The following is a 25224-nucleotide window of genomic DNA, read 5'->3' on the forward strand; positions in this document are numbered from 1 at the left end:
GCCTAGCCTACCACGATCCCTATATAATCCCCTCTGGTCTTACACAAAGGACCCTAAACTCTGCTACTGCACCCCCAGCTGTACATTCTCTCTTGGCCTTTATGGAGGTCATGCTCCAGCCATTGGATCCCATTTACAAGTAAAATTCATATCATATTGACTGAACAACATTTTCACATCCCCGCTATCTAAATGAAGGGTCAGTTTGTGTGACACCAGTAGTCAAACAGGTCATATGGATCAAATCGGCAAAAAAAGGGATAACCCTTCCTATGCATTGTTCCCCAATGAGAGGTTTGGTTGATTGTGTATTCTTGGTACAAAATATGAATATTCAGACACACAAATAGCACTACACTGATCTCCAAATTCTAATTGGAATAAAATCCCCATCACATAGCTATCATGTATATATAAAAAATAATTTTCTGAGTCAAGCCATGACATATTCGTAGAATACTGTGTGTAGGCTACGATGTAATGCAAAGTGACATCTCAGTAGTCCTTTGAATATTGAATAACCTAGTATTTTACCAACAGTAAACAACATGGAATAACCTAGTATTTTACCATTCATTTCAAGGACTTACTTATTGGTCCTTACCAATGGTACTCACTTCCATGCACATTCCTTTGTGATTTCTGCTGGGAGAGGGCCCTCTGGTGGTCAGATGTGTACACTACAATCACATATGTGATTTCAACTGCACAAACTAAAGGCTAGTCAAATATGCAAACACCTCCTTCAGAGCTGCATAAAATACCAGCACAGAACAATTTAATATATTTTGTAGGCTAGTAAAATATTAGCAATTCTTCTTCTGCTCACCAATGACAAGAGGACTAGCCGTGGAAATTAGCATACAGCTGTGGTGGTGCCCTAAGGATGAGCAGATGGGCTCCAGGGTTGAGGTTACGACAGGCAGATTGCACAGCTCCGGTCTCTCCACATGTCCTCCTAGCAGCCGGTGCCTCTTTGCCTTACCTTTGACCCTGTCCCTTTGTGGGTGAGGGGTCGTATTGTTCATGGAGAGAGGGATTTGTCTAGACAGCCTGGCCGAAGGCCAGAAAGGAACAATGAGTGATCAGCGGAACCTCAACCCCCATAACTTCTCGTGGTAACAGACACGCACACACATTATCATGCATACCCTTCTACACACGTGTTGCACATTGATAGATTAACACCTTTTCCATATGCACAAAGTTGGTATTGACATGCTCACAAGCCCATGCCAATGTCCTCACAGGCACCGGTCATGTACGGCACAAATGAGTGTCAAAGAGAGAGAGATGGGTCAGCACACAAGCATTTTAGGATGAATATAGGTAGTCACTAATAAGACATTAATTAATTTTCCCCCAACAAACAAATCATCTAGTCAAACTGGGTTAAGAGAACGTGATAAGGGAGCAAACTAATTCGGTAAAAAAAATAATTCAAAGTACTTAAATAATAATCAATTTATTTCGTTTTAAAATTGTTTCCTTTTAGTTCTACAGACATATAATTTCAAGGAAGTCAGGGACTTGCAGATGAAAGAAAATATTAACACTAATTTCTTGTTAATTTAAAATACTGACAGTAAAATAAACAAAAATAAACAGAATAAAATAGTTAAATTACTGAGAACGGGTTGAAACAATGTTTTACTTGACAAAAAAATAAATGGTATGTGCAACCCTACTTGAGCATCCCTGCCCTAGTTTAATACAGAAAGCAATCCACTAAGCCTAAAGGCATAAGCAATGTCTTACTTTACTGACATTTAACAGAAATCATAATGAAGAGCTAGCTAGACAACAAGAATGGGCTTAGAAGTGCTGCATGCAAGAGGTTTGGAATAAAAGTGTATTTTTCAGTGCTATCTGCATACAGTGGAGAAAACTGGCCAGTTAAGAGTCAAGGTGATACTGAAATGTTGATATAATTATGACGTCTTCATCTAATTTCTACAGCGTTTTGCTCTGGGAGGAGAGTGATTTATTCAAGTTGAACTCAACTCATCAAGAATAAATTCAGAGCTCAAAATAATTTCATAGGTGCTAAGGAAAATAAGTTGTCAAAAGCTTAAATATCACAAGTCTCTAAGGTTAAGTATTTAGTTGACAAACGTTCCATTAGACTTTGGTTCAGTTCCTGGTGTCGAGTAGGACTTTTCCCCTTTCTGTGACCAGCAGGAGTGAATTAAATGCTTCAATATAACCCTCTCATGAGGGAGACCAGGGAGGTTCATGCAGTTCAAATGGATCTGATGTGTCATATTGGACCATTGGTAAAAACTAACCAGGCCTGCAGTACTGCATGAGTACAATAAACACAAGAACCACAGGGAGTCCTGAGGAATCAGGGTTAAAACCATTCATACATTAAATAGGTCTCTCTATAAAGCCCCCAAATGGACACAAACTCACCTGCACTTTGCTTCTTAATATCTATGTAGTAAATTCACATCTATTATTAAAATATCGTTTTTTGTAGAGACAGCAAAAATCTGCCATGCTTTAAGATAAAAGAATATACATGATTCTGAAAGAAAATAGTGCACATTCCAAGGCATTCAGGCCACCTTTGCTTTGCAATGTTCAATGGAAGATACATTTCCTCAGTTGTAAAAAGGGGGTCCCGAGAGGTTAGGAGGAGAGATATCTCATTCACACTGATATACACACAATCCATATAAATGCAACCAGTCAGCCCTGCATGGTCATACATTCACTGACTACCAGAACGACAACTGGGACACTATCAGACTGTTCTCCATAGCAACAGCTTGGCTCAACAGACAGTGGACCTGTCTTACAGTAATAGTAGCGTACATAGCCTGCACTGCCAGAGGACTGCAGCAACTGCCTGAGTACTGTGTGTCTGACCACTTGCTACCCAGAGAGGAGAAAGAAGAGAACTGAACAGACCAGTGTTGTGGTTTGTTTCCTTGAATAAGACAAAACAAATAGTTGATCTAGCTAGCTTAGAACTTGATTCAGTTACTATCTTAAACACATATGCTCCAATCATTGAAAGGAAAATGATCAATAGTACAAATTAAATATATTATATATATTATTTTTTTACTAATCACGTTCTTTAAGCACAATAGGGTAAACAACATAATCAATGTAGTTTGACCAGTGAGGGTAGAGCCAGTGTTAAAATCTTAACATATACCTAAGTGACATCTCTACTGGAGTACGGAGCAGGTCAGGTCAAGCCACCAAAGCTCTGTCACATGCCGGCGTATCATGCTGCAGACAGTGTACCAGCTGCCGTTAAGTATCGACTGTAAACCCAATCCAGTCAGTTGGAGAATAGGACACCAGTCTGTAGTGCAGCAGATTTGAGCTACTGATACTGCCCTACCCTCATGCAGCAGCTTCAAGTCTTATGTTACAGCTAGCGGACAGACAGAACACAGTGCCTACCTACGTACGGACAACAGTCCTCAAAATCAATGAGGTCCAGGACAGGGAGAATATTGCTATGTGTTTTACTGTAACACCTCTGTATGGTTCAATCTGCACTAGTGTCTTGCCCTCTTGATTATGTATTTTAAATCCATGATCAGGGAATCATCTTTGTTAAAATGGCTTTGATATAAGGTTCTACAGTAGGTTAATAACATCAGAGGAAGTCCATGAGGCTGCGTCTCTAATTACACTATACTCCCTATATAGCTCACTCCATTTGACCAGAGCCCTATGAGGTATAGAGAATAGTGCGCTTTATAGGGAATAAGGTGTCATTTGAGACGCAACCCATGAGTCACAGGTGGTGGCTGTACCACTCAGGAAGGGCCTAGGCCGTGGTAGGGAGAGGCTGGAGGGGGAGGAGAGGGGAGTAAGGAATTCTTCAGTGCACGAGTTGCTCAGAGTAGGTATCTGTGTCTGGTGTCCTCGTCCAAAGTGAGGTCCACTACCTCCGGAGGGGACACCCAGTTGGGCTGGGGGGACACGGTAGTCCAGAGCTGGGAGGATTGCCTCGTGCTGTTGTTGAGCTGCTCCAGTGAGTTGGGCTTCCAGGCAGAGGACAGGCTCTGAATTACCCCACCCCGAGGATGGGCACATCTGTTAAGAGAAAGGGCACAATAACACAACATGGACATTAGAGCAATGTTAGAGAAACATTAGGGTAACAACATTATACTGACGACTTAGTAACGAAAACAGTTTGTTCATTGCAGTGCACCAGTTCCATGACAGTCCCAAGCAGCCATTGCCTTTATGAGCTGGTGTTGGTGTTACACAGTAAAACTATATTGACCGTTTTGTTGCGGCAATAAAACATGACTGCATGACCATAACTCTTTAAAGTAACATGTTGTAGAACAACACCATATAAGGATTACAGTTTTGTAGTGGTTGTAGCGCAGGTAAATCTGCCCTCGACGTGTGTTCCAAGTTATGCTTTCTGAACTCACCTTGTGTTTTCTTGCACTCCTACTATTTCTACCTCACTGTCTGAGGAGGGGATGTTGATGTGGCCCTTGTGCTGAGGGGGTTCCCTGTGGGCAAGCTCTGCCTCCATGTGACCTGCAACACAAGACATTTTAGAACGTACAGGGACATGTAGAATAGCAGTACACCTCACGGACACAGACATTAACAAAAACAAAAGTCATTGAAAAATGATGCAATCCACACCTTTTCTGGAAGTTTGATGGACACAAATATCTGGTTTACTCTTCATTGCAGCAGATATCTATGTACATTTACATCTATGTCAATTGACCAAGACAAAAAATAAAAGGCAAACAGAAAAAACACATTTGCAGAAACAAACACCTGTACTGTAGACAGTCTGTATCATTTCTGCTTCGAACTCCTAAGATCCCCCTTTTCAACCGTGGAGCACAGTACAAAACGTATGTTTTATTCAACTGATCTTCCACCATGTTTTCATCTCTGAGATGTTGGTTCCTAGTACCTAGGCTACAGGTTGCACTAACATTATCCCTGTTAAACAATCTCCTTGCGCCTGTCAAACTGTTAGCGGATTATACAGTAAGTCTTCCCAGAGAGAGTAGACATTTTCAGTGTGATACACCGGGTTTGTAACTGACCTGCTGAGAGAGAGCACAGATGCTGTACTCTTACTGCCCCAGAGTTTGCTGCCATAGCCTGGTCCCTGTGTGTTTTTAGTCTTTCATGTGTTATCACGGTGGTCCGGCGCACTCGCTCCGCAGTCACACTTAAGTTCTCCTGGTTAGAATCAGTGTCTGAAATATCATAGTGGCACACTACGGGAGTCCCGTCTGTAGAAACAGAAAACACTTCATTATTCAAACCACGTCGTCTCTCAGGTTAGCGAACTTCAGTGCTCACAGTAGAAAGTAGCTACCTCCATTAGCACAATAATTGCATTGCTAGTATAGCAGCTCATGATAGGATTTCAGCCTTGGTATCTGAGTGGATCGGAGACATACATACCCTCACCCTACAATTTCCAATATCTTAATTGATATTCCCGATTGCTAAATGCCACCTGCCATTCATGATGAATGAAAAAAAAACATTTCAGCTGTAAATATATTTGTTGCCAGACAATTAACAAGTTAGGTTGAATAATAATAATTTAACTAATTGCCCCATAAAGCATTAGCATATAGCAAATATGCCTATAGAACTGCTTTGTTTTGCTCAACTATAAATGTTTGAATACAACATCTAGGCTATGAGCCTTATTCAAAATGTCAAGATGACTGATGTCAAACTGAAGATGTTCATAATTCATAGAATGTGTATAATCTGTGCACAGAGTTAAATGTGTAATTGGCACATATGATGTGCAACTATAGCCTATTCTGTGTGTTCTATGCATGACCTGATATATATTCTGCAATTAACTCATAAACAGATTACATAATTTATTTTGGGTATCATTTTTAATGCTTTTCAAACAACAGCCATTCACAAAAAAAAAAAAAAAAAAAAACTACCAACAGATGCAATCATTACAAACAACTAAAAAACTGAAATGTTCTTTATACAGTTCAAAACGTTTAATTATCATGTGTATGCAATAACGCAAGTAAACAATTTAGCAGCAGTTTGACCAGTTATCAAAAACAAAAAAGCTGCTCCAAAAAAATGTGATAAAATGTAACAAATGGTTAACTTAGTTATGTTGTAGAAAAACCCTGGTAGAGTATTGGGGGACATGCGTTGGTTGAGTGTCTGCTCTGTTCTACCCTGTAAGACAAGTCAGTTACACATAGCCTAAGCCACATGCCCGAGGGTCATCTAGACCAGGGTTTCCCAACCTCGGTCCTGGGCACCTTGCTGTGTAGTGCTAGGGCAAAAACCTGCACCCAGAGGGAGCCCCAGGACCAGGTTGGGGAAACTCTGATCTAGACAGCATACTTTGAGAGCGCAGACAGTGCAGTATGGGAGTCAAGTCAAGAGCAAAATGGGCAGCAGTGTTACAGTGGATGCCAGGCACTCAAGTCTAATACAGCCACAAAGTCATGACCAAACACCCTTTTTTAAAATTGATCTTAAAAATCTGATTTTAAACCTAACCTTAACCCCAACTTTAACCACACTGCTAACCTTTTCCAGGCTGGTCAGGATTAGGAACAACTCCTGTTCCTCATAACTAGTGAAGATAAAAGGAGCTCCAAAAGTATTGGGACAGTGACATGTTTTTGCTTCTGTACTCCAGCACTTTGGATTTGAAATGATGCCTCTGCAGGTTAAAGTACAGACTGTCAGCTTTAATTTGAGGGCATATATCTGTATCGGGTGAACCGTTTACAAAGTCACATTACCTTTTTGTACATGGTCCACTAAAGTTGGGGGACTAAATGTATTGGGACAATTCACTTGTATTAAAGTAGTCAAAGGTTTAGTATTTGGTCACATATTCCTAGCACACAATTACATGAAGCTTGTGACAATACAAACTTGGATGCATTTGCTGATTGTTTGGGTTTCAAATGACTTTGTGCACAATAGAAATGGTAAATAATGTATTGTGTTATTTTGGAGTCACTTTTATTAGAAATAAGAAGTTTCTAAACATGTCTACATTAATGACAAAAAAGTGCTGTAATTTCTAGACAGTTCAGCCAATATGGATGAAAATACACAAATTATAGCTGAGTCTGCAGTTTAACCTCAGTCATTGTAAATCCAAATACAGAGCACCCCCCCCCAAAAGACAAAGTGTCACTGTCCCAATACTTTTGGAGCTCACTGTAAACCAAGATTCTCTCTTTGGTAAACAATCTTGTGTGTTGTATAGCTTTATTTAACTCTGCATCATTGGAAAAGAGCTTGCAAGTAAACATTTCACTATAAGGGCTACTACACCTGTTGTACTCGGCGCATGTGACAAATACAATATGATTTTAATACCGGTCCTCAATGGAAAATGAAGGTATTTGATGCACTTGTAAAAATCAGGCTCTTTTCAGCAAGCTGCTGACATGATACAATACTGTGGTAAACAAATGGAAGACCATTTACAGTACTGGGATCCAAACAGGACAAGGCGACAAACTAAATATGTCAGATGAACTGTGCATCATGAATTTGAAGGCAGGAGACGAGAGCTGGACCAAGTCCTGTTAACATAAAACCAAAAGGAAGTTGTCACTCACTACAATTCATGAGCATACGAGCAAAGGTTTACCTTGCACACACAGTCTAATAAAAAATTATTCTTTGACATATACATGAAGGGAAGTTCACATGCAAACAGTAAAACTTTATGCAGATTAAACAGTGTGGAATTGAGAACGGTGTAGCTATATTGTATATGCAGTACAATTTCATGTGCAAATTACAATCCTCCAAAAGACCACGGCCCTATTGAATATGCTTCCAGCTATGTTCCTTTAGCTATGTCCTGGATGTGTAGGTAGTGTTTGAAGTCCTTCTTGTTTTTATAAGTAGCTGGAGAAGGTTATTCAGACTCAAAAAGGCTGCATTGTCACCTGTATGTTATGTAGGCCTATGTAGAAACCAGTAATCATTAACATGCGCTATACTTATCTGGAGCCCAAACTATAACTATATATATAACTATATATATATATATATCTATATAAATATATATATATATATAGTGATAGTGTGAAACCTGGTTTCAGTTTGATAAAAGTCATATCAATACAATTACTATTCAAAAAATAATAATAAAAAAAGGCCAAATTTGCTTTAAGCACAGGCCAGATTGGCAGAAACTATTTTAAGGATATCCACAGACATGAAGCTCTTGATGTGTTAGCTCCTATTCAGCACAAAAGATCCCACACCCACGATATCCACAAGAAAAAAAAAAGTCTCTCTCCACTGCCATCATAGTATTAGGCCTAACCTTTCACAGTCAGTGCACCCACAACAAAAGTTCAGGTCAAATTTAAAAAATATATACTTCTCTACCTACATATAAAAAAGTTTAACAATGTTCTGATTTGGACATCCAATTTCAAGGAATCGTATGGGGCAGAATATAGTGTTAAGAATGTAATGCTCTCTAGAATGTTTACTGTTAGTAAAGCTATGCCACTAAAATAAAAGGCTGTGAAAACATTGACAAATATTTAAATCAATTACTAACCCAGTGCCCAGCGGATGTGGCCTTTAAGTAAAACGGCACTATAACAACGTTCTTATTCCTAGCATTCTGTATGACAAGGCACATGCCATGAAGCAGCCCCCTGCACAAGTGACTGTCTGGGGTTCTGTAACGCACATTATTGTATGAACTGACACAGTATGTTAGCTGGTAAACATGTATACTCTTGGAATAGGCATACTGAAAGTAATACAATGAGAGCCCTGACTTGACAGTCGGTCGATAAAATATGCATCGTCCGTGTCAATGATGCAATTTTTTCTACAAGTTGCAGTTAAAGTAAATTGGCTCCAGGAACCAATTGGATATTAAAAAACGCATTCAAAAGACTTAGATCTCACAGTGATTCAGCACCCACAGCTGCCATGAGCCACAAAGCTCACGGAGGACTTGAGCGTCACAGTCAAGGCCATGCTTACCATGTTAATTATGTAATAACACACATATAAGGGACTTCCAGTAAAATTGGAGAGTTGGTGATTAAACCCCCCCCCCCCCAAAAAAAGTGGAAATCAGATAAGCACATTTGCCATCATCACCGTATGTGTGATGGTAGTGAAACTTTATCCATTTGGAAAATACAGCACTAAACCACTCCACAAGTCCAACAAGGGAATCTAAACGTTCAAGAGGCCGGGGTCTGGAACGTCCAGATTTCCATTTTGGGTAGCCACAGGCACTACATCAGGCAGGATGTTGTTGTTGAGGGGGTCGGGGGCCATGCTGCTCATGGTGACGTTTGCGTTCTCCCGGGCCAACATGTACGCCGCCATTGTCTCCTGCGACTCCGAGGAGGGCAGGAAGGAGCTGGACGGACGCGGCGCCCTGTGGCGGTGCCGATGGTGCCGCCCGGGGGCGTCGCTCGAGTGGATGGACGAGTCGACGCTGTCGTCCGAGTCGAGGCGCGTCAGCTTCTCCATCCAGACGCGGAAGCGCTCTTCTGTCTGCCGCTGCATCACAGCGAAGCGAGTCATGGCCTCCTCCAGCACGCTGCCAATGCTGTTCCTGTCCCACGAGCCACCGCCGTCCAGCAGGCCCTGCATCTGAGCGCTCACTCCGGATCCCTCCGCAGCTTTAAAGACATTGAGGCCAAGCCATAAGAAACACAGTAGCACTTCATGTTCGCTGGTGGACTGTTTGTTTTATTTATAGTTATTAAAAAAATAGAAAAATGACAAGTTTCGTTGACGTGCAGATCGACTTTTTCATGCTGATGGACTACGTTCATGCAGTTGTAGCAGTCAGGTCTGTGTACGGAATGCAGTAATGGTTGATCAAATGGAGTCCTATAGGTCCACTATAGACAGAAATTGGTGTTAAGAGATTTAGTTGCTGTAACTCATTGTAGCAAGTGTACTGAAGATTTACCGTGCATAGTTTGTGATAAGATAAACTTTGTGGTTGTCTAACTTTGTACGCAAATACAGCGTAAGAAATAACCCATTTAGACACAGCACCAAGCACCATGGTTTTGACATTTCTCCTTGGACATCAAATGTACAGCTAGACATGACTTATTTGAACTAGCAACAATTTCAAAATGCAATTCACATAAAATATGTCTACCTACGCAGATCTAGAAGAGTTATGTAGTTGTGGTAATCAAGGAAAGCGTGAAGGGGGAAAATGTCAGTTACAGCTGACTATTGCCATGTTCGCTACAAATTATCTTACAAACTACAATATCCCTGCTTGAGTGCAGGCAGAGCAATGCACCACCAACTCCATGTTATGGCAGTGATTTAACCCAGTCTAAATTAGAACAACGCTACCTCAAACTAATATCAATGTTGTCACTGCAATGCCAAGATGCAATGTCAAAACTAACTTTATCAAACCAGATAGCAACATCATTGAAATACCAATGGAATACCAGGTCTTAGAAAGAGGAAATGACTCAATATAAAGTCACAAGTTTAAAGCAATATAGATCATTTTATCTACAGTACTAGTCTTACTGTATTTGAGCCATTGTACTCATTGAAGTTGAGCAACACATCCTTAATGTAAATCAAATCTTTCCCTCCAATTATCAAGAAATCAAGTCACAGGAAGTCAAAAACAAGGGCCACCAATAAAACAATGTACAATTAACACAAAAACACAAGATAAGATTAATTAAGTGTTGTCAAATATATCCTAGCCTATGATTGATTTTTTGCTAACTTCGACAAGATGCTGTGGATAACTAATGCATTTTAAAATGACGACATCCTAAAATGGACACAGCATTCCCAAACACAGCAGGTGAATCATTACACTTGAAGCATCTGTTTAACAGTAATCCAGAGCCTTGACTTACAACTACATCAAGACCTACTGCGCTGAAAACAGGCACTGGAGCCTAGGGGAATCTCAAAGGGCCACATTCAAATAATTCAACAGAAGTTCTCAACTGAACCAGCACGATAAGGTGCTACGTGGCAAAGGTATGGTGAATTAATGGAAGGCTCTGGGGATGGAGACATCTCATTCCATTAATCCTCAATCTCTATTTTGACCAAGGACAGGAAGAAGTCAATCACATTACAATGGACAGTGGAGCCGTCGATGTGAATCACAGATTTACTACTATGTTTATGTCACAGCTTTGAGATACTCCTGTATGTTTATCACAAGGTTACTACCACACAGTGAGGTCATATACTGTTGTAAAAAACAGCTCGCTATGGCAGTACAGACTGGAAAAGTAGAAATAAAACAATGACCCAATTGTAACACTCAGTAAATGGTATCTACATTCCACACAACATGCGAACAATGACCGAGTTTAAAAAGAACACTTCCTACGGGTGGATTACGTGGTGAAGACGTGATGGGTTGTAACCTTCAAAATGCATGGTGAATGGAGACAAATGAACAGTTATTAAAACAATTAACATTCAGTGATGCCTGTGCTAGAAGCCATTGAAGAATAGCAAACATTCATAAACAGAAGCGTCAGTGTGTTTGCATTGGCCGGGGATGCTATGGTTACTCGACATATCTGGTAAACGTATGTGAAATGATTCATGTGAGATGTCTGTTGCAACTGTTTACGAGAAATTGTCAAAATGACCTGTGATGTCTGTAGTAAATTGTGATTATTACCTTGCGGTGCACTAAATGTGGGTTACTTGGAATCCCTGTAGTACATGGGTCTTTCTATAGACTAGGGTACCAGGATTTCCTATGCTGGAAAACTTGTTACAGCTGTTAAGTAATTGATAAGCCATTTTTTTAATGTCATTACATTAAGGGGGGAAAATACAGTAGCCATTTAACATAAAATTCACGAGTTGATTTAAAACCTGTTTATCCCTTTCTCATGATTGGCATCTTGACGGATGTCCAAAAATCATGTGACAAAACATTACTTTTCTGTCCTTGCATTTGTGGCAGTGTACGTTGTCCTGATATCATATATTTTTCATGAATTAGTTCAATTAGACATTGAACCCTGTAGTTGTTCTGTTTCAAGATTCCAGAACTGCAATGTAACTACTTAAAAATGTTGTGTCTCCTTGTGTAATGGGGTGATAACAGTTTATGGGCACACAAATCTCCCAAAAATGTATGTGATTGCAGAATCGAATGCTTCTAACAGAAAGAGTCACCTTACCTTGATACTGAAAATCTAAAGCTTGAGTCATTAACGTGGTTCTTCAATAATTATGCATAATACATGTTGGATGCGTATTTGGTGTCGAGCTGTTTAATTATATACTGTGATATTTTCACACATCTGATTCAGGAAGGAATTTTCTGAATGACGAACAGCTGTTGTGAAAGCACGTGATGAAACAGCCCAGGTGCTGGAAAAAGGTGTCCGCAAAAGAAATGCCCAAAATATTTAGGATCTCTCATTCCTTATGCTGGTGAAGACCGTTGTGCCTGGATCTACATTGGATCTAATATACATGGATAATTGATGTTGATAATCTGTCTGTTAGAGTTAGAGAAGGGTCTCATTAGATTTAACAGAAAGCGTCAGAGTAATGAGTATGTTTTTGTGCCTTGGATTGGAAGAGTCTGTTTGCAATTGCGTAGGATAGACAATTGTGCAACACCCAACTCTGTTCATTATTCTGGATATAATGACAAATGATAAGGCCTAATAGGCATCTTCACAATATGATCTGGTAATTAAATAACATGACAAATACATGTTAGTTTCCATGATACACCTGCAATTTTAAGCAATACAATGCACTTGAAGCAGCCTACCTAAACTTGAAGAACAGATATTCAAGTACTAGAATATGCCTACCGTGAAAAATCTGACATCAATGATTGTAGCCAGTTTATAAGTTCTCCTGCTCCCTGATAATGTGTGATTTCCTTTTGGATCCATTTTGTGAGAGATGTGGCCACTTCCGTTTCTTTCCAACCACTTCAATTGATGGGTGTTGCTACTCTGTTGCGGTAAAACCACGTAAAGTGATTATGACGACGACAAGATCAAATGCTGGCATCAACTTGGCTTTCCATACAAATCCTTCCATTATAAAAGGAACTGGGGTTTTAGCCACTCATGACAAAATCAGCCTGGCTTTATTATGTGTGCCTGCGTCGGGCCACACAGGACAGAGAAAAACCATACATTCATCCACTTTATTTGCCTAGTTAAATCAAGGTGAATTTATTTGATTTACTTCAATATTTTGATTTTTTTAATAATAGTCAGACAAGTCCACAGTATTCTCACATTTTAGAATGTCATTTTAATATCAATGCCAAATTCTTAGTGGTAATGGCCTAGTTTGACAGTTCTTTATTATGCCCTATATGTTCAATTATATAAATTAAACAATTGTATAACACTGAGATCCTTGAAAAGTACAAAAAAGGGCTTGAAAACATCTCTGAAAGACCTTGAATATGACTTGCCAATGTCTGTATAAACCCTGCTTTAAGAATGTATAGTCCTGTTGTAGTATACATGTAGAGTTATGGGGCAATTGGCATATTCATCCAAGTACACGTGGAACTGAATAAAACATATTTTTATTTCAACCCATCTTGAAATGTTTATTCCAACGTCACACATTGGCCCCATTATTTATAGAAAGACCCAAATGCATTAAACATGGGATACAGTGTCTCCGGAAAGTAGTCGGACCCCTTTACTTTTTCTACATTTTGTTATGTTAAAGCCTTATTATAAAATGTATTAAAATTGCCACCCCCCCCTCAATCTACACACAATATCCCATAATGACAAAGCAAAGAGTACATGTTTTTATGATTGAAAATGCATTAAGAATAAAAAGTGAAATCTCACATAAGTATTCAGACCCTTTACTCAGTGCTTTGTTGAAGCACCTTTGGCAGCGATTATAGCATTGAGTGTTCTTGGGTATGATGCTACCAAGCTTGGCACACCTGTATTTGGGGAATTTCTCCAATTCTTCTCTGCAGATCCTCTCAAGCTCTGAAGTTGGATGGGGAGAGTTGTTGCACAGCTATTTTCAGGTCTCTCTAGAGATGTTCGATCTGGTTCAAGTCCAGGCCCTGGTTGGACCACTCAAGGACATTCAGAGACTTGTTCCGAAGCCACTCCTGTGTTGTCTTGGCTGTGTGTGTAGGGTTGTTGTCCTGTTGGAAGGTAAACCTTGGCCCCAGTCTGGGGTCCTGAGCACTATGGAACAGGTTTTCTTCAAGGATCTCTCTGTACTTTGCGCCGTTCATCTTTCCCTCGATCCTGACTAGTCTCCAAGTCTCTGCCGCTGAAAAAAAAAAACATTCCCACAGCATGATGCTGCCACCACGCTTCACCATAGGGATGGTGCTGGGTTTCCTCCAGACGTGACGCTTGGCATTCAGACCAAAGAGTTCAATATTGGTTTCATCAGACCAGATAATCTTGTTGTTCATGGCTTCCGTCTGGCCACTCTACCATAAAGGCCTAATTGGTGGAGTGCTGCAGATGTGGTTGTCCTTCTGGAAGGTTCACCCACACCCACAGAGGGACTTGAGCTCTGTCAGTGACCATCGGGTTCTTCGTCACCTCCCTGACCAAAGCCCTTCTCCCCCGATTGTTCAGCTTGGCCTGATCTTTGAGGTTTTAGTGGTTTCAAACTTCTTACATTTAAGAATGACGGAGGCCACTGCGTTGTTGGAGACCTTCAATACTGCAGACATTTTTTGGTACACTTCCCCAAATCTGTGCCTCGACACAATCCTGTCTTCTAGCTTAACAAACAATTCCTTTGACCGTTAGGCTTGGTTTTTGCTCTGACATGCACTGTCAACTGTGGGACCTTATATAGACAGGTGTGTGCCTTTTCAAATCATGTCCAATCAATTGAATTGACCGCAGGTGGACTCCAATCAAGTTGCAGAAACATCTTAAGGATGATCAATGGAAACAGGATGCACCTGAGCGCAATCTCGAGTCTCACAGCAAATGGTCTGAATACTTATGTACATAAGGTAATAAGGTCTTTGATGATTTTTTTATACATTTGCAAACACCTCAAAAAACCTGCTTTTGCTTTGTCATTATGGGGTACTGTGTGTAGATAGATGAGGATATATATATATATGTTTTTAATCCATTTTAGAATAAGGCTGTAACGTAACAAAATGTGGAAAAGGGAAGGGGTCTGAATACGTTCTGAATGCACCGTATGTGTGGTGAATATTACCCCGTGTGGGTTGGGTTTGGTTAAATGTGTCTGGTGGTGATTGTTACCTGGGATGTCTGTGGTGATTGTTACCTGGGATGTCTGTGGTGATTGTTACCTGGGATGTCTGTGGTGATTGTTACCTGGGATGTCTGTGGTGATTGTTACCTGGGATGTCTGTGGTGATTGTTACCTGGGATGTCTGTGGTGATTGTTACCTGGGATGTCTGTGGTGATTGTTACCTGGGATGTCTGTGGTGATTGTTACCTGGGATGTCTGTGGTGATTGTTACCTGGGATGTCTGTGGTGATTGTTACCTGGGATGTCTGTGGTGATTGTTACCTGGGATGTCTGTGGTGATTGTTACCTGGGTTGTCTGTGGTGATTGTTACCTGGGATGTCTGTGGTGATTGTCTTGCCGCCTGATGTCTCGTCGTCGTCTTCAGAGGAGCTGGTGCTGGAGTCACAGGTGAGGTCGCTGTCGCTCGTACTACTGTCCTGCAACAGGTTGTATTTCTTCCTTGCCGCCGCCTCACGCTTCTGCCTAAGCAGCCGAATACGCTCCTTGTGCTTTTGGCTCCGGTGTCCTTTGACTTTAGCCAGCCGGCCGTTGGTCTGCTTCTCGACGCCTGCTCCTCCCACCACAGCGGGCTGGCAGCGGTTTTTCTTGGCTGCCATTGTGTTGGTTGACATCTCGCTTTCAGAACGTAAACGACGGGACTTTCGCCCACTTGATGCAGATGTTTGACCCCCCGCTGCAAGTCTGGTGTCGGCCCCGGGCTCTGTGGAGCCCCCCTCCACTGTCGTACGTGAGGCGGATCCCTCCTCACCAGAGGAGAGTGTGTCCGAGTCGGCCAGGTGGCCGCTGGAGGAGGGCGAGAGCATGCAGGGGTTGGAGGAGTCACTCTCGTAGGCACGGCCCGAGGTGGGCTTGTCGCTGCCGGTGGAGGCGTGCGGAGACTCAGGGGAGTTCCTTCTCAGCTCCATCATGAGGCAGGGCATGGAGAGAAGGCTAGGCTCACCCTCAGTCTGCAGGGGGCTGTCCTCCTTTTCTCCTGGAGGAGAGCTGGTGGTCTCTGTTTTAAGGGGCTCCTCCTGCTCCCCCCTGACAGCAGCAGCTGACCCCCCCTGCACAGGACGCTCTGGGAAGATCTCAGCATTGACAAACTCCTCTGTCTTCTCAGTGTCTGCCATCTTCCTTCTAGTTGAGCGTAGGGCCCCGTGGTCTGACTGATTTAAACAGGTGGGCCAGGACAGGAACTCACCTGGAACAACAATATACGATATCACAGAGACTTAACTTTGGGTCAAAAAGACCTACTCTTGCACCCACTATAATATTGATATATCTTTAAGACTAAACACATTAGAAATGAATCATCCTCTTGCAGGATCTTTAAAATTACGCAGCACAACAGACCAATTTATGAAAGGTATAACTCAGTGTTTCCCAACTCTGGTCCTCAAGTACCTCCAACAACACACATTTGTCTTGTAGCCCTAAACAAACATACCTGATTCAACTTATTGAGGGCCTGATGATTAGTTGACAAGTTGAATCAGGCATGTTTGACAGGGTAAACAATAAAAATGTGTACCTTTTGGAGGTAGATGAGGACAGGAGATGGGAACCACTGAAAACGTTTCAATGAAGTACCAGTAGCCTACAACAGTAGCAAAAGGCAATTTAGCACTAATTAATCTGGCTGCATTTACAGCTGTAGTGGGGTGTGTTTACATTTTAGTAATTTGGCATACGTTCTTGTGCAGAGCGACTTACTGGACCAAAACTCTTAACCGCCACGTTATCTGCCACTCAAAAACCAATAATGAATCAAAAGGGTAACATGGGTTTTTGGTAGCATTCTCACATAAGGAAGGTTATCACCTTGATGCTGGCAACATATATTCTACTGGTTTAGCTTTGAACCCCCACATGTGGTCAGCTTACAAATATCAGCTGGTTCCAAACATATGTTACCATCGTGTGGAATGTTGGTCACATACCTGTAGAGAGAAGACACCTACAAATAGTGAGCCTCTTCTTTCAAACTGTATAATGAACTCTTCATTGCTCATATTCACAGCATTCCACCAAAATACACCTAAACTTAAGATAGATGGGGCCCAGCTGGTAGACTGTCGTTGAATATATTACCCAAAGTTGTGCTATGGTGCTTTCAAGAAAACTGGGAACTTGGGGGGGAAACAGTCTTATCATGACGTCAGAGATATTCAGGTCGGAGCTCTAGAAAGATGCCAGAGTTCACGACTTGGAATTCCGAGTTGGATGACCGTTCAAAAAGTTCCCAGTTGGAGCTGGTTTTTGTCCGAATTCCCAGTTAATTTCAATGCACTGAAGTAGGATATTTCAGAGTACCACAGTTGTTATGAACGCAGCATTACAACAGTAGTTATGTGGCTATATATAATGGTGTCATAACACCACTGTGTGGGCAACAACGAAACTCAAGTCCGGGGTTCTTTGCGCCACACCTTCCAGTAGCCCAGGAAAAGAGCAAGCTCAGACAGAGCCTCATCTATCAAGTATGAATAACATCACTGACCGTTTTAACACAAAAAAAAACGAAATGTTGACCTACGTAGCTACCTGGATTGCTAGCTCGACAACATAACAAACAATTAAACGCCACTATCAACTGGCTGGCTAGCAAGCAAAACATATGAAGCTAACGTCAACTACGCTAAACATAAACCAGTATCGCGGAAGCTGGCTTCCTTCATCCTTTACTAGTGTTAGCTATCTAGCTTGATGGTAGCTTACCCGTCTGGCTAGGTAGCTAGCTAACAGGGAAATTATTTAGGCAATCTATGGTGAGGGCTTCGTTGGCTATCGAGCTATGACTAGCGACGTTAGCTAGTTTACTAAGCAAGTTTCACATAAAACGAGTTGGAGTTGCTAGGGGGATTTCTAAACATAGTCCACCACCCATGCATGTATTTGTGATACCGCTAGCACGAACTCGATAGGCAGCTAGTTAGCTACCTAAAATGGAAGCGACGTATGCTAACGACGATTCCATTTTAACCCAGCCCAGCAGCTAGCCAGCCAGTTCGCACGGACGGCGTAGCAAATTTGCTAGCTAAACTAACTTACTTGTGTATTACGTTATACGCTTGTTTCTTCAGTGTCCGACTTCTGTGACATCTTCATTAATTTGAACGTATCACGCATGCGAGACATACAACTAATAAAGTAAATGTGGCTTGTAAAGTGAACCTTGGTCCACTAACGGATGCCAGCTAGCTACTTATTTCAAAATGTCCCCATCAGCCGTTGTTCACATACAAATGTGTGCGTCACTTCCATGCGTGAGTGACATAGAAAAATAATTAGCGCCTCCGTGAGTCTTGGGAGAGGTATGCCACGTTTAGGACAACTGGGAACTCGGAAAATAAACGAACTTTACTGGTAAAAATCGTTTAACGGTCACTCCGAATTCAAAATCGGAAACTCAGGCATCTTTCTAAAGCTCCGACTCGAAAATCACGTATGACATTATTAGAACTAGTTTTTATAAAATTTTCCGACAAGATAGAACTGCCAAAGGGGATGCAGTTGCAATCTACTGCAGAGAAAGCCTGTAGTCATACTATCCAGGTCTGTGCCCCCCAAATTATAGTTAAAAATCCACCTTTCCAGAAACAAGTCTCTCACAGTTGCTTGCAACTTGTTTATAGACCCCCTTCAGCCCCCAGCTGTGCCCTGGACACAATATGTGAATTGATTGCTCCCATCTATCTTCAGAGTTCGTACTGTTAGGTGACCTAAACTGGGACATGCTTAACATCCCGGCCATCCTACAATCTAAACTACATGCCCTCAATCTAACACAAATTATCAAGGAATTTACCAGGTACATCCCTAAATCTGTAACCTCTAAATACACCTCTGCTGTCTTCAACCAGGATCTCAGCGATCACTGCCTCATTGCCTGTGTGTAATGGGTTCGCGGTCAAACGACCACCCCTCATCACTGTTAAACGCTCCGTAAAACACTTCAGCGAGCAGGCCTTTCTAATCGACCTGGTCCGGGTATCCTGGAAGGATATTGACCTCATCTCGTCAGTAGAGGATGCCTGGTTGCGCTTTAAAAGTGCTTTCCTCACCATCTTAAATAAGCATGCCCCATTCAAAAAATGGAGAGCTAAGAACAGATATAGCCCTTGGTTCACCCCAAACTTGACTGCCCTTGACCAGCACAAAAACATATTGTGGCGTTCTGCATTAGCATCGAATAGCCCCCGCGATATGCAACTTTTCAGGGAAGTTAGGAACCAATACACTCAAGTCAGTTAGGAAAGCTAAGGCTAGCTTTATCAAACAGAAATTTGCATCCTGTAGCACTAATTTCAAAAAGAGAATAAGAGCCCCTCCTCCCAGCTGCCCACTGCACTGAGGATAGGAAACATTGTCACCACCGATAAATCTACAATAGTTGATAATTTCAAGAAGCATTTTTCTAAGGCTGGCCATGCTTTCCACCTGGCTACCCCTACCCCGGCCAACATCTCAGCACCCCTTGCAGCAACTTTCCCCCCCGCTTCTCCTTCACCCAAATCCAGATAGCTGATGTTCTGAAAGAGCTGCAAAATTTGGATCAATTCTGTCAATCGCCGCATTTTTATCGGCAGACTCAGTAGCCTTGGAATCTCAAATGACTGCCTCGCCTGGTTCACCAACTACTTCTCAGATAGAGTTCAGTGTGTCAAATTGGAGGGCCAGTTGTCCGGACCCCTGGCAATCTCTATGGGGGTGCCACCGGGTTCAATTCTCGGGCAGACACCTTTCTCTGTATATATCAATGATGTTGCTCTTGCTGCTGGTGATTCTCTGATCCACCTCTACGCAGACGACACCATTCTGTATACATCTGGCCCTTCTTTGGACACTGTAATAACAAACCGCCAAAACGAGCTTCAATGCCCTACAACACTCCTTCCATGGACTCCAACTTATTTTAAATGCTAGTAAAACTAAGTGCATGCTCTTCAACCAATTGCTGCCCGCATCTGCCCGCCGACTAGCATCACTACTCTGGACGGTTCTGACTGAGAATATGAATATGTGGACTACAAATACCTAGGTGTCTGGTTAGACTGTAAACTCTCCTTCCAGACTCACATTAAGCATCTCCAATCCAAAATTAAATCTAGAATCAGCTTCCTATTTCGCAACAAAGCCTCCTTCACTCATGTTTCCAAACATACCCTCGTAAAACTGACTATCCTACCGATCCTTGACTTTGGCGATGTCATTTACAAAATAGCCTCCAACACTCTACTCAGCAAACTGGATGTAGTCTCACAGTGCCATCCGTTTTGTCACCAAAGCCCCATATACTACCCACCACTGCGACCTGTGTGCTCTTGTTGGCTGGCCCTCACTACAATATTCGTTGCCAAACCCACAGGCCCCAGGTCATATAAAATTCTTTGCTGGGTAAGCCCCACCTTATCTCAGTTCATCGGTCACCATAGCAACACTCACCCGTAGCACACGCTCCAGCAGGCATATTTCACTGGTCATCCCCAAAGCCAACACTTCCTTTGGCCACTTTCCTTCCAGTTCTCTGCTGCCAATGACAGGAACGAATTGCACAAATCACTGAAGCTGGAGTCTTATATCTCCCTCTCTAACTTTAAGCATCAGCTGTCAGAGCAACTTACTGTACCTGTACATAGCCAATCTGTAAATAGCACACCCAACTACTTCATCCCCATATTGTTATTTATCCTCTTGCTCTTTTGCACCCCAGTATCTCTACTTGCACATCATCATCTGCACATCTATCACTCCAGTGTTAATGCTAAATTGTAATTATTTTGCCTCTATGGCCTATTTATTGCCTTACCGACCTACTCTTCTACATTTTCACACACTGTACATAGATTTTTCTACTGTGTTATTGACTGTACGTTTGTTTATGTGTAACTCTGTATTGTTGTTTTTGTCGCACTGCTTTGCTTTATCTTGGCCAGGTCGCAGTTGTAAATGAGAACTTGTTCTCAACTGGCCTACCCGATTAAATAAAAGGTGAAATAAATAAACAAAGGTTAAGTGAGCTATATGGATCGCTCCAATATATTGGTATCACTCCGCGGGAAGGGATACATCCGAGGTGAGGATTTACAGATTTACTCCAGTGTAGACCTGTGTCACGGCTGGGGTCTGCCTCTATATATAGACTCCATGGCAGCTACACATGTTCTCTACATAATTTTTGAGGAAAGGGGGGTCCTGGCACAATTCCCGGAAGCGGAGGCGACCAACCACAGAGGGAGGTGCCACATTTACCAGATAGTACCTAGCAAAGGAGCAAGAGGAAGCCCAGCTGGCCTCAGTACAGATATCAGCGAGGGGCACTCCTCTCAGTAGAGCCCGGGATGCAGCCACACCTCGTGTTGAATGTGCCACCGGAAAGCCCAGCAGTGACCTGCCAGCCAGGCAGTATGCTGTCGTAATTGTGTCCATGATCCAGTGAGAGAGCCTCTGCTTTAATATCCTAGCCACCAGGACTCTCTCACCATAGCAGACAAAGAGCTGGTCTGTTGTTCTCACTGACCGTGTCCTCTCCACATAGGCAGCCAGTGCCCGCACAGGGCACAGCATGCCGGAGGAAGGCCCAGACTCCCCCAACACTGCTGGGGGGGGGGGGGGGGTCGTAAGCAGACAGGATAAAAGGGATGTTCACATGCCTGTCTGACAGAACCTCCGGGAGGAATGAAGAGTTGGGGTGGCGAGATGGGGTTGGGGAGGCACTCAGAACATACCTGAAAGAGCATGGAGCTAACCCATCCTCTTCATGGAAGTAATTGCTACCAAGAAAGCCACCTTCATAGAGAGGTGTTTCAGGGAGGCAGACTCCAATGGTTTGAAAAGCGGCTTTGCCAAAGCTGCCAAGACCACATCCAGATCACCATTGAGCTAGTCCTAGGTGGACGCAGGGGACAAACCCCCTTCATAAACCTGGAAACCAAGGGATGTCACCCCACTGGCCTGTCCATCCACCACACATGGCATGCAGATATAGTGGCCAAAAACCCTCTGAGTAGTGGCTGCCAAGCCCTCATCCAAGCGAGACTGCAGGTATTGGAGGACATACTGCACCCCACATGACTTGGGCACAACCTCAATAACAGTGCAACAAGAGCAGAACAATCACCAGTGCAACTGGTATGCCACAGTTGTAGCCGGTGCCCTTGCGCTCTGCATGGTCTACATTACGCCCTCCTGTAGTCCTAACATGGACCATTGGTGCAGTTCAGCAGCCAAGCCCATAGACTGAGGCGGTGCAGTCTCGGAGGCCACAGAGTTTCCCCGGCCTGAGACAGCAGGTCAGGTCTCAGGGGCAGTTGCCAAGGTGTCCCAGACAACAGAGACAAGAGAAGGCTGAACCCGGGTCGCCTGGGCTAGTATGGAGCCACCAGCAGCAGACGATGTTCCGCCATCCTCGTCCTGTCCAGCACAGTCTGGATCAGGGGAAAAGGGGGAATGCGTAAAGCTCCATCCCTGGCCAATCATGAGCCAGAACATCCAAGCCCAGAGGCCCTAGTGGCTCCGACATGGAGTACCACAGGGGGCAGTGTGCATTGTCCAAGCAAACAGGTCCAGCTGCGCCCTCCCGAACTTGTCCCACAGGTGCTGCACCACCTGGGGATGTAAGCTCCAGTTCCAAGGTGGCGGGCCGTCCCTCGAGAGCATATCCGCTGCCACATTCAGGATGCCAGGTATGTGAATGTGGCAGGATGACGGTGGTGCTTTGGGTGCAACCGGAGGGAGTTGAACCACCGTTGAAGAGGCTGGAGATGGAGCAGGCCCAGGGGAATCAGCAACGAGGCCGCCGTCAGCAAACCCAACAGGCGTTGGCAGGTCAGGGCAGATACAACACACCCCTGCCGAAAGTGGTCGAGGCAAGATAAGATCGCCTAAACCCTTCTGGTGAGCTCACATGAGGACTAAGTCCAGTTCCATGCCAATAAAGGCCATCCTCTGGGTGGGCGTCAGATTACTTTCTTGTCATTACAGTAATGCCCAGTCCGCCAATGTGGGTCAGGAACATGTCTCTGTCTGACAGGACCTGGGTCCTGGTCGGGGCACAAATCAGCCAATTGTCCAGGTAATTGAGGATCAACAATCCTCAGGGTGTGAGAGGTGCCAGGACAGCGTCCATGCACTTTGGCACTTTGGTGCCAAGGAGAGGCCAAAGGGAAGCGAATCGGAGGTACTGCCAATGAGCTGGGTGAACAGGAACATGGAAGTACGCATCCCTCAGGTCCAGCGTCACAAACCACTGGTTCCTGGACACGGCTTGCAACACGCGGGCTGGGGACAGCACGTGGAACCTCAGTACCTTCTAGTACCCATTGAGGTTGCGGAGGTCCAGAATTGGTCAAAACCCTCCGTCTCTTTTTGGGACCACAAAATAAGTTGAGTAGAACCCATCTAGCCTTTCTGATGTCTCGACCCTGCAGAGGGCACCCTTGTCCAGGAGTGAGGAGATCTCCAGCCGCAGGGTTTTCTTCAGGGGGAAGGCCACCGTGGTGACCGTAAAACCCCTGAAGGATGGGGGCCGGCACCGGAATTGGAGTCGGTACCCCTCGACACCCAGGGGGACTCCACACCCTCCTCCCACTTTGCCCTTTGAGACCAGGAGAAGCGGCTGAGGCCGGTGAAGAGTGTGTCAGGGATCCTGCCGGGGCCCTCCTCTCCTCTGTCGCCCCAAGCGCCTGGGTCCCCCAGGCACGTCCCTAAGGCGGTGACGGTTGACAGGTTGTTGCTCCACCCCACACGCTGTGCACCTCCCCGCTGTCATCCCTCAGCACAAGGCGATGGGGCAGGAGAGGGACCCCACTGTTATTCGGCTGCAGGTGGGTGGCAACGATCCGTCTGCCTAGGACCCGGGGCCTGAGGAGGGGGCATGAACTGTCTCAGGGTCTAACTGTCCCTACGAACCTTATCGGTCTGCTCTAGAAAGTCATCAACCCCTGGGCCAAACATCAGCCCTGGGGTGATGGGGAGAGTGGCAAATGTGCTCTGGACAGCAGCTTGCAGACGGGATTGGGCCAGACAGAGATGGTGCTGGGAGGTAACCACCTGTGCCATGGCCCGTCCGTTGGCGCGGGCCACATCCCTCTGGAGCAGTGAAAGCAGGCGAGACACCTCCATCGCTTCCTGGAGGAGCTCCTCTGTGCCCTCCTGCAGCCGGGGCAACAGAGTCTGCAGGTAGGCCTGCAGCAGCATGGTCGCGTTGGTAAGGCGGCCAAGAGAGCAGAGGGAACCATATGTGGCTTTCAAGTCCACATCAAAGACTCTGGGGAGTCCCGGCTTTGGTCACGTGTTCCGCCCTATAATCTCCCGGTCCAGGAGGACCATGGCAGCTATCATGGTGTCCATGGTAGGGTACTCCCAGAAGCCGATTGAGTCTGCGCCCGCAACATAACTCCATGGTCCAGTCTCTGCTGTGAGTTGGAAGTGCCCCCTGGCAGAGGCCCAGCTCTCCTGCAAGGCCTCGCAGACTCAGCAGAGATGGGGACAGATGGAGACACATCATCATCATTGTCCACCAGTTTTGATGTCCAGTGAAGTGGCTACCCGAGTGAGTAGGCTCCTGGGGGGTGGTGAAGCCCTGCTGCTGGCTTCTGATGGCATGTCAGCCTGGTAGCCCCGCTCACTGTGGTGTACAGTGCCAGTTTCATCCCCCAGGAACAGCCTATTACTGGCCAACAAGGAACAGCTGTCGTCGCCATCGAAGCGATCAACCTCCTGACGCAGGGCATGCGCCCTCTGCTCAAGGTGGTCCGAGCGGTCAGACTCCTGCCCCCGTCCAGGACTGGCAGCAGATGGGCTCTGCCTGTGTTGGCTCCGGCAACACTTCCTGGGAGGGGTACTGGGCCCAGTAGAGGGACTAGCAGCTTGCTGGTGCACCACTCCTGAGTGAGGGAGCTCGTCCTCAGCCTGAGCCCAAGCCTGGCCGACCCACTCGCACATGGCCTCCAATCGCGTCAGGCGC

The 25224-nt window shown here is 44.3% G+C and overlaps 1 protein-coding gene across 3 annotated transcripts; it reads right to left on the minus strand.

The window, feature by feature from the left end:
- Positions 1–1449: 1449 nt before the first annotated feature.
- Positions 1450–18508, minus strand: LOC139408458 (protein ARK2N-like). Of its 3 annotated transcripts, XM_071152376.1 has the most exons (5): positions 18309–18508; positions 15583–16455; positions 5061–5252; positions 4419–4530; positions 1450–4065 (listed from the first exon to the last, which is right to left on the minus strand). In XM_071152376.1, exons 2-5 carry the CDS (start codon positions 16382–16384, stop codon positions 3867–3869), a joined length of 1305 nt encoding a protein of 434 aa, XP_071008477.1. In that variant the 5' UTR covers positions 16385–16455; positions 18309–18508; the 3' UTR covers positions 1450–3866. The 3 variants fall into 3 exon arrangements, with proteins under 3 accessions (XP_071008477.1, XP_071008480.1, XP_071008479.1); XM_071152379.1 differs by lacking the exon at positions 5061–5252 and having other exon boundaries at positions 18309–18497; XM_071152378.1 differs by lacking the exons at positions 1450–4065; positions 4419–4530; positions 5061–5252 and adding an exon at positions 8078–9653 and having other exon boundaries at positions 18309–18493.
- Between the last annotated feature and the right edge of the window lie 6716 nt (positions 18509–25224).

This window comes from Oncorhynchus clarkii, chromosome 5, assembly GCF_045791955.1.
Source record: "Oncorhynchus clarkii lewisi isolate Uvic-CL-2024 chromosome 5, UVic_Ocla_1.0, whole genome shotgun sequence".
Classification (NCBI taxonomy): domain Eukaryota; kingdom Metazoa; phylum Chordata; class Actinopteri; order Salmoniformes; family Salmonidae; genus Oncorhynchus; species Oncorhynchus clarkii.